The sequence below is a fragment of the Malurus melanocephalus genome, unplaced genomic scaffold (assembly GCF_030028575.1).
Source record: "Malurus melanocephalus ecotype Western Australia unplaced genomic scaffold, MMel_1.1 scaffold_518, whole genome shotgun sequence".
Classification (NCBI taxonomy): domain Eukaryota; kingdom Metazoa; phylum Chordata; class Aves; order Passeriformes; family Maluridae; genus Malurus; species Malurus melanocephalus.
Genome location: NW_026623750.1, coordinates 279,115 through 288,765, shown reverse-complemented (window position 1 = coordinate 288,765; position 9,651 = coordinate 279,115). Strand labels below are relative to the sequence as shown.

Sequence of the window (9,651 nt, the reverse complement as noted above, 5' to 3'; positions counted from 1 at the left end):
GAGCAGGCACGAGTGACCCCCGCACGGGGTGATGCTCAGGGACACCACACGCGTGGGTCCGCGCCCTCCATACCAGAGAAACGCGCCTGCGATTCTCCTCCTGTCGTGAGGACACCCGGAACCCCTGCGAAAGCTCCATTCTCCACCGCAGTTTTGCTCCCCTGAGCTCTCTCCTGGAAGCCGATCACAGGCAGGGGCTGCCCCGCGGATGAGGCGGGGGGAGTTCCGGCCCCGCTCCTCCCTCAGCACCAAAATCCTCCTGCAGCGACCCCACAGACCTGCYGAGCTTCCCGTAACCCCGGGGCAGCTCGGGAGGGATGGAGCTTGAGTTTTAGGTAATTGCTTTTAGTTTAAATTAAAATGAAAAGATTTTAGGGAAGGGGAATCCAAGGAACTGCTCAGAGAAAGCTGTGGGAGCTGCATCCGTAGAGCTGTGTTGAAAACTGTATTAATAGAGTTTTCTAGTGAGGACAGATCATGGAGGAAAGGATCTGATAGGTCATGGAGGAAGGGATTGCTGCTGAGGAGGCTCCTTTGGTGCAGAGCTCCTGGGTGCACTGGGATTCCCCTGGATCCCCGTTTATTTGCAGTCTAAATTAGCGTTTTGCCAGAGAGCTGTTGGCATGGCAGCACAGCTGCTAGCTTCCAACACTAGTAATACTTTGTCTGTTAACACCTCACATCTATTTTTGGTTCATGTAATATTTATACTGAACTGTTAAAAAAAATACAAAATTTATTATTATGTTTATTAAACAATAGTAGTTATTGTTAAATAATAGTTTTCATTGTCATTATTATTATTATAGAACCAGTTATTATTTTGAATAATTTTATTTTTAAAGATGATCCACTGTCATATTGCGTTTTTCTGGCCTAGGCTCCATGAGCTATCTTAGTTCAGGATATTTTAGACATGACATTGAGTGTAAACAGGGAATCAAATTTGTTGTTGAAGATACAGTTGCTTTTTCATACACAGAGCTAATATTTTTGTGTACAACAGCATCACAGTTTYGTTTTTCAGCACTTACACCACTTTCTCCTACATTACAGACAGGTACTTGTGGTTTGACTTTTGATATTGAAGGCTTGAGTTTTAWTGCAGAAGCTGCTGGAAACACTCACATCCCATCCTAACTTGTGTGACTCTGGCTCTCTTCCAGCYTCTGGGGCTCTTCAGGCCTCTCCAGGGCAGCAGCACATCCCTTCCTTTGGCTGGAGGGAGAATTCCATCTCACACAGGTTTTCCTCTGACACAAAGTTCTAKCCAAGTGTCTGGTTAAGTTTTAGTTTTGCTAGATTTGCTCTAAAAAAGACCTGCAAAGCAAATTGAACTGGGTCTCAGAGCTAAAAGGGGAGGGAGAGAGAAGTTTGGAGATGAGGAATATGGGGGCAGTGAACTTCAAACGTGGAGTTAATTTTGTTCTCTACCCTAGTGTGAGTCAAGGGGCCTTAGAACTCCCCATTCTTGGTGCCTGAGAACATCTTGTTCATCCCTGCAAACACTTGACCTTTTCTTTCTCATTGCCCAATTTCTTCCTTCTGCTCTGGATTCACAGAATGCAGAAATATCACAATATTTGTGCAACAAGAGCTGATTCTGTCTGCAGTCACTCTGCTAGGAGTGGAAGCACTTGGAAGAAAAACACATAAATGTGTGTTAAAAGTGAAGTTTAAAAGTGTGTTAAAAGTGAAGTGAGGAAGAAATCTGGGTGTTGCTTTTTACACACAAGCAGGAGTGCAAGGACACCCTGCAACGCCGGGCAGACCATGGGGTTTGTGAATTGGTTTTGTCCCTCTGACTGTGGCTCCTTAAAGACCAGAGCAGGTGACACAAGGCCTTTGGTGCTGGTGGAGGATCTCAAGCACCTGAAATAATTCTGTAGAGCCTTCTGCCTTTGCTCTCAGGTGAGCATGCTCCCRTTCAACCTGACCACTTTTACACCAGCCACATTCATCCTGGCTGGGATCCCAGGCATGGAGCAGCTGCATGTCTGGCTCTCGATCCCGTTCTGCTCCATGTACCTGGCAGTCCTGCTGGGAAACGGCGTCCTGCTGTTCGTGGTGTGGACGGAGCGCAGCCTGCACCAGCCCATGTACCTCTGCCTGTACGTGCTGGCCATCGCTGACCTCGCACTGTCCACCATGGTGGTGCCCAAGATGCTGGCTCTGTTCTGGTTCTGTGCCAGGGAGGTTTCCTTAGGTGCCTGCCTGACCCAGATGTTCTTCCCTCACTTCACCTGCTCGGCGGAGTCGGTGATCCTGCTGGCCATGGCCTTYGACCGCTTTGTYGYCATSTGCTTCCCCCTGCRGTGCGGGTCAGTGCTGACCCTGTCAGCTGTGGCCAAAGCAAGGCTGGTGGCTTTGCTGAGGAGTTGCTGCATCATTTTCCCCTGCATTTTCGTCCTGAGGCAGCTGCTGTTCTGCGGGCACAGCTGCTGTGAGCACAYGGCCATCRCCYGCCTGGCCTGCGCCGACATCTCCATCAGCTTCTGGAACGGGCCGTCTGTGCCCTTCACCGTGGTCTTGCTGGACCTGATCCTCATCGTTGTCTCCTACAGCTTCATCCTTCTGGCCCTCTTCAGGCTCCCCTCCGGGGCTGTCTGCCACAAGGCTTTCCACCCATGCAGCTCCCACGTCTGCATGTTGTTCCTGTTCTACACCCCCGCTGCTTTCACAGCTCTAACTCTCCGCTTTGGTGGGAGCATCCCCTGTGAGGTGCACATCCTGCTGATTAACCTGTACATGCTGCTCCCGCCGCTGCTGAACCCCATCATGTACGGGGCGAGGACGCAGCAGATCAGGGACAAGGTTGGCAAGGTGTTTGTCTGCCCCAAGAGCCAAACGAAGAGTGAAAATGATGGACACCTAAGGGACTCCCAGCCCCTGCCCTAARTGCTCTTTCAGCTCTTTCAGGCAACATCTGCAAATCTTCTGCTACCCCAGCCAAATACAGAACACCCAATATCCTCACATCGCTGTCCCCAAGTTTGTGGAAAATGCAAGATAAAGGCAAAAATCAAGATCTCTGATTGGCAATGGAAGGAGAGTGATTAAAGAAATGAGAACCTACCCCAGGTATGTCAGCTTTGGGAAATCCCAAAATCCCAGATTCACAGAGTAGCTGGGGTGGAAAGGGACCTCCAGAGTTCAACTCATCCAACCCTCCCACTCCAGCAGGTTCAGCCAGAACAGGTCACACAGGATCACATCCAGGTGGGCTTTGAACACCTCCAGAGAAGRAGACTCACAGCCTCTCTGGGCAGCTGTTCCAGTGCTTGGTCACCCACACAGTAAAAGAATATTTCCTCATATTCAGCTGGAACTTCCCACGTGCATCCCCGTGAGGAGGAGGTAGGTGGAATTCCAATGTGGTGTGACAATAAATCTCCATCTCAGCTGAGTCCTCTGGAGTCAGGTGGAAGGACATACAATGAATGTGTTCTTTTGAATGACACATGTATAATGAAATTAATCTTTGAGATTTATTCTTTATWAAAATTCATAGTGTTGAAAAATCTSCAAAAGGAATAATACAGAAATAAAAGCAAATGTTGCACTTCAGCATTCATGGGGTGTCTTTATTCCTTAACTGTATCATTTGATCTTACTTTGAGTAAACATGTCAGTGAAAAATCACTCTCAAAAGAATCCCAGAATGCTGTTGAAATAAATTGTTGTTATCGAATCCTAAAAATGCTCTTGCTTCAGAGTAGCTGCTTTCCTGGAGCTTAAAAATCTCTTGGGCATCAGTTTGGAACAGCAACTGGAGGCATCAGAGCAACACGTCCCCCAAAGCAGAGCTGCAGCACTGGTCAGGGCTGCKGAGAGTCTCAGAGCAGCCTGGTGCAGTGAGCCGTGTGACTGAGCACGTTACTCTCTCTAAAAATAGCCCCCCCGAAAATCTAAAGCCATTCTGAGATGGAACATAAGTGTTCTCTTTCAGCAGCTTGACTTCATTTCTTGCTGCTTGAAGGTAACACACGGGATTGATATTTTGTTTAGAGATGTAATAGAAAGGATGACCCTCGCTGCCTGTTCAAAGCTGGCTGTGAGACATCAGAAGGCTGACACCGGCCTCCAAGGCCTCCAGCCAGGGCTGGTTCCAGTAGCAGCCACATGTATAATTCATTGTTTTCTCTACAGCACTGTGCATTTAATTCRTCATCACTTTATGGCTCGTTTCATGGCAGCAGCTTAATGTTCCAGTCSAAATTCATCCACACAGTCACCCAAGGGGAGACCCAGAGGCTGCCAGTTTGTGAAGGCAGAGGGACAGAAGTGGTGTTTATTCCCATTTTGAGCAGTATTTATTCTCATTCTGAGCAGCAAAGATGAGTTCAGTGATTTGCCTAAGGTGTATCAAGCCTCATTTTAGCAACTAAATGGATTAAGGGGTTTTTTTTGTGGCAAAAACCTAATTTTTTAGACCCTTGGTTGCAGTMAGAGATCTTGGCAGGTTCACCTCCTCTGCCTCGGTGCAGGGATCACAGTTCATGATATGCCTCACTTCCACCCCAAAAAATATTAGGGTTAAAGACAGGGGAATTGCTGGTGCAGCCATGGCCCTGGTGGGGAACACTGTGACCAAAATGGTGCCTTGAAAATGAGAMAGGTGCTGGTGTGCAAAGCAGGAATGCAATGAGAGATTCCTTGTCTTGCTTCGTATCCCAGATTTAAAAACAAACCCAACTACCTCAGTTCCAAAACCTGACAAGTTTCAATTGGCTCTTGACCTTGCAAAATTTCTGTGCAAAGGCTCCAGCATGGTCACAAAAGCTGCCAGGGAGAAAGAAACTGATGCTGCATTACTTAAAACCAGCACATTTAGAGCATTTCACTGTTTCCCCRGAAAACAGACCTGATGCATTTCTTTTTGCCAGGCATCACAGATTCTATTGAATTTTGAGGTAAGAAACAAATCTAAATTTTGCTTTGGTTTCCAGTGTTTAAGTTGCATTAGGTCAGAGATGATCTTTACAGTCCCTTCCAAACCCAACCATTCTCTGATTCTATAAACTCTTCATTTGGGTTTATTTTATACCAAAACTGTGCTCTCTGCCTGTAAAACACAATAAATCCTCGTGGGTGTGTGTCAAACCCAGGCTGCTGTTTTGATGTAGGTTTGTCTTAGGGATGTGTGTCCTGCCCTGCACATCGATCCTTTAGAGAAGAAGAAAGGAGTGATTTTCTGGGGTGTCTGGAGAATTTAGCCAACAACGCCTCGCTGATCAATAAACCCTTCTGCATTCAGCTGGTGCTCTCACTGCCGGCACAAGGCGTCCCTGGCCCACAGCCTGCACAGGAAAGCGGGGCAGGAACGATCCCTGTGGGCTCAACCCAGCGAGGGGTGGGGGGGGCTGAAGGGTTTCCCCAGTGGGACCCCACAGAGGCTGGACCTACAGAGCGAAGTTAGGAAATATCACTGGGATCCCAAGGTCACCAGTGCTGCTGCTCAGCTCCAGTTTCTTAAGGGTTAGGAGGGACCTCAAATCCCACCCAGTGCCACCCCAGCCATGACAGGGACACCTCCCACTGTCCCAGGCTGCTCCCAGCCCCAATGTCCAGCCTGGCCTTGGGCACTCAAAGGGATCCAGGGGCAGCCACAGCTTCWCTGGGCACCCTGTGCCAGGSCCTGCCCACYCTCCCAGGGAAGAGTTTCTTTCCAATATCCCACCTAAATCTCTGCTCTCTCAGTTTGAAACTGCTGCCCCTTGTCCTGGCACTCCAGGCCTATATAAAAAGACACTYTCCTGCTTTTTCATGAGTCCTCTTTTCATTACAGCAATAAAAAATGTTCTTATGCCAATGAACCATTTTTTCCATGATTAAGATTTGCTCATCTTTGTATCACTGAGTCACTGGCACTCGGACACGTGTGTGTCAGAGAGATCCTGCAGTAACGCGCTCCTTCCAGCCAAGCTCAGCCCGTCCCACCCCGGGCAAGGCTGATCCCACAGTGTTCTGCTGCTCAGCCCCCGTGAATTCCTGCTGTGGGGCACAGCAGCCCTGTGGGGCTGTCTGGAAGGGCTGGAAGGTCACACTGGCTCCTTGGGGTGTCCCAGCTGGGGATGGGGCTGTGCGACAGTGCCACCACCAGCTCCAGAGAAGAGATTTTACCTTTTGATCAGCGCGTGTGCGACCACATMTGGAAGGCTTTTCCAGCTCTGGATCCTTCCAGGCACACGAAAGGGAAAATAAACTGGAAGCAATCCAAGAGGGTTGGGTGGATGGTGCAACTGGGGCTCCTGACCAGCAGAAAAGAAGGCAAAAGCTGTGTCCAACAAAGTCCTTCAATTCCTGAAAGAGAGTGCAGGGAAAARAATGGAGTCAGACTCATCTGAGGTGAAAGAGGGAGGGTGGAAAAGTTGCAATAGGAGAAAACTCTGTTGGAAAACAGAGGAAAAATTCTTCTTCATATGGGTGGGACCTCAGTCCTTGGAAAGATAAAACTTAGATACAACCAGAGCTCCTTCTTCAGGGTGCAAACTGTTTACTTGCAAGGACACAACAGGTTCCAACTATAAAAACTTGTTTTCCATTTTAAATTTCTATCCCTGCCAATCCTGACTGGGAACTTTACACCTGAGTTCAGACAATTTGAGAGCTAAAAGAAAAGTTGAATTGATCTAAAACTTGTCCCCAGTCTTGTGGTGGATATGACGTCTGCCCAGTACCACGCCCCAGCCTAACATCACTCAGTGACTGCAGACACAGTTACACAGAAATGGGATCAAATGAGACACTGCTGGTTTGAAAACCTGAAAATAAAAAAGGACAGATGACAAWTTTTTTGTCTCTTGGGACCCTGAAGCTGAGGACAGAAGTTCTTTGGAGATGCACTCCTTGCCTGAAGCCCATTGCAGGAGCTTGGTGGGTAAATGGGTCATGAAATTCCTCTGGAAATGTGATGCAGGATGTCAGAACAGATCACAGTGAACTTTTCCAGATCTAATATTTTCTAACACTCCTGTAACTAGGAACAAACCCCACATGAATTAATGTATTAATTAGAACAGAGAGAAGGGAATAAATGCTCTTTCCATACTTGGCCCTTGAGTACCATCAGCAGAACCTCTCAGCAGTGAGATCAGGCTCTGCAAATGCCCCCTGAGTATCAAAGCACTGCCATGGTGTTTTGGAAATGTCCCAAAGGGGACCTCTGTGATTCATGCTCTGGTGTTTTGGAAATGTCCCAAAATCTGTGTGGCTGAGGCTCAGTTTGGGCTGTGGTGAGAAAGTCCAATCCTGACTCACTGAGACCACAAATAGCCACTAAAATAAGTGGTCAGTGGGTCTGCTGAGGCCTGGCTTTGGCTGTGTGTGGGTGGAAGGGTGATGCTCTCAATGCTGCGTGCTGGGAGCCGAACCTGGGGTGGGCAGAGCTGTCACTTGTCCCTGTTCTGGGCATGCTGTGGCATTTGGAGTTCATTAATGTGTCATGGCCAGGTGAGACYGGTGTGTAGAACTGCTCTGATCAGCTGCAAGTCTGGAATTTCTTGATGGAAATGTTTGTCCAGCCCTGGCATAGGCTGCTCAGGACAGTGGTGGAGTCAGACCCCTGGAAGTGTCCCAAAAAACCTGTGGGTGTGGCACCAGGGGATRTGGTCCAGTGGTGCTGGGGTGATGGATGGACTCAGTGACTGTAGGGATCTTTTCCAGCCTCRGTGATCCCATGGGTCCRTGATTCTGTGAGACAACATCATTGGGCTTCCCAGCCTTTGCAAGGACACCAGATTATCTGTGCTGCCCTCTCAGCTTTTAGGGTGTTGGATTCAATGAACAGCATTTTAAATGATGCTTCACGGGGCCCGGGACCCCATGGACCGGAGGCAGAACTTCCTTCTCGTGCAGCAGCCCACGAGTTGTTTCACCAAACTGGGTGAAGGTGATGGTTGAAGGACTCCCCCCTCCCTGGCCCCAGGGGCTCTTCCTGGCCCCAGGGGCTCTTCGTGGCCACTGTCCGGTCTCCTCACACCCAGTGATGCTCCGTGGGGCTGGAGCCCCCTCCAGGCAGCTTCTCTCTCTGTCCTGGCTCTGGGGTTGGAGGTGCTGYCACCCCTGGGGAGGTGAAGACCCACCGTGGAGCTCTGTGCTCCTGCTGGCCGTGCTGGGCAGTGTTCAAGTAGAAAAAGCACATGGAGAGCACAGGRGGTAATTTCTCTGCTGAGCTCCATCGATCTGAGCTGCTGGCTCTTCCTGAACCAGGAGATCTGTTTTGAGGTGAATATTCTTCAAAGGATTTGTTTTTCCTGTGGATTTCTCCCACCACTTGGTGAAGCCTCTGCAGGCTTTTGGCGTTTGCAGTTTGCTCTGACAAATTGTTCCAAAGCTTAATCCTGCTGAGGGAAAAATGCCTCCTGTAACTGGTTTCATATTTGCCACCTGCTATTTCATTTAATGCAGCTTAATTCTTGCATTAAGGACAGCAAGCGATTACACCTGAGCGTCCTGYTCCAGCCACTCAGGATCCCACAGAGCCCTGCTCCACGCTCCTTCTCCTCTTCCAGGCTAAAACATCTGGCTTCACCCACACCTTCCATCATGGAAATTATTTTACACTTACTGGTTGTGTTTGTTGCCTACTCCCAAAATCCTTCTATTCCCCAAGAGGATAAATGGAAGGTGAGAGCATCTGCWTCACTGAATGTTCAGATCAAGAACTTTGTGACTTAAAGGGAAGGGAAAGTAACTGTGAGAGATGCAATCCAAGTCTGGCAGTTAATGGGAACAATAGCAAAGGCTAAAACTCTCAGCCACTCATCGATGGGCCAGCAGGAAACTCCAGCTCAGCTTTGGAGAGGAGCAGCCCTGTCTTTATGGCTGAGACCAAGAGGAACATGACGCAGGTGATGATTCTGGATGTTTGAGGGTCCTGTGAGACTCTGCAAAGCTGACAGAGGAAACCTCAGGAGRAGAGTCAGTGATGGGGAAGGGGTACAGGGAGCACAGGGGTGGGGGGAGATCCGAGGATGAGGTGCTCAAGGGGCTGATTGCAGCCACATGGAGCTCAAAGCTGGAGMAGACCATGCCATCCATCCTGCCCTGAATAGTCAACTGAATAGAACCAAGAATTTGTTTTTCTCCAAAACATCTACCRAAACATTAGCSAGCTGAATTCTAAAAACCCTGAATMTGGAGAATTCAGCACATTCCTTATGCTTCCACGAACTTCCTCCTGTGGATAAACTGCCCCTCTGCAGAACACAAACCTGTGTTTGCTCCCAAAGTGCTTCCTGACCCCCACCCTGGGACTGTCACGGTGCTGGAAGCAGCATGGAAAACAAAACTCCCCAAGGGAAATTCTCCCATGGGTTGATTTTGAACTCTGCAGAGGAATCAGGGAGCTGCAGGATGCAAACACGSACAGGAATTGAAGCGGCTGCTGGGCTTTGGGGCGTTGCAGCGCTGGGAGCGATGGAGCGTTTGGGTTTAGCATGAACAAACATCTCATCCCTTGTGCAGAGGAAGGAGTGAACTTTATGGCTGAAACTGGATGGAAACTCAGATTTGTATCTCATGGAAAAGTCAGATTTCTCTCCTCTGAGCCTCCCATCCCTGGTTCTCGTGCCGTTCTGCCTGAAAGCAGGKGCTGCCCGGGCAGATGGAGGGGATGTGACAGCTCAGGGACCGCGGCAGCTCCAGCCC

General features: G+C 49.1%; 1 protein-coding gene across 1 annotated transcript; it reads left to right on the top strand.

Moving 5' to 3' along the window:
• Window positions 1–1,917: 1,917 nt before the first annotated feature.
• LOC130582743 (olfactory receptor 52B2-like) lies at window positions 1,918–3,273 on the top strand. Its single transcript, XM_057381635.1, has one exon. The coding sequence runs from the start codon at window positions 1,918–1,920 to the stop codon at window positions 2,896–2,898; it is 981 nt and encodes a 326-aa protein (XP_057237618.1). The 3' UTR covers window positions 2,899–3,273.
• Window positions 3,274–9,651: the final 6,378 nt, after the last annotated feature.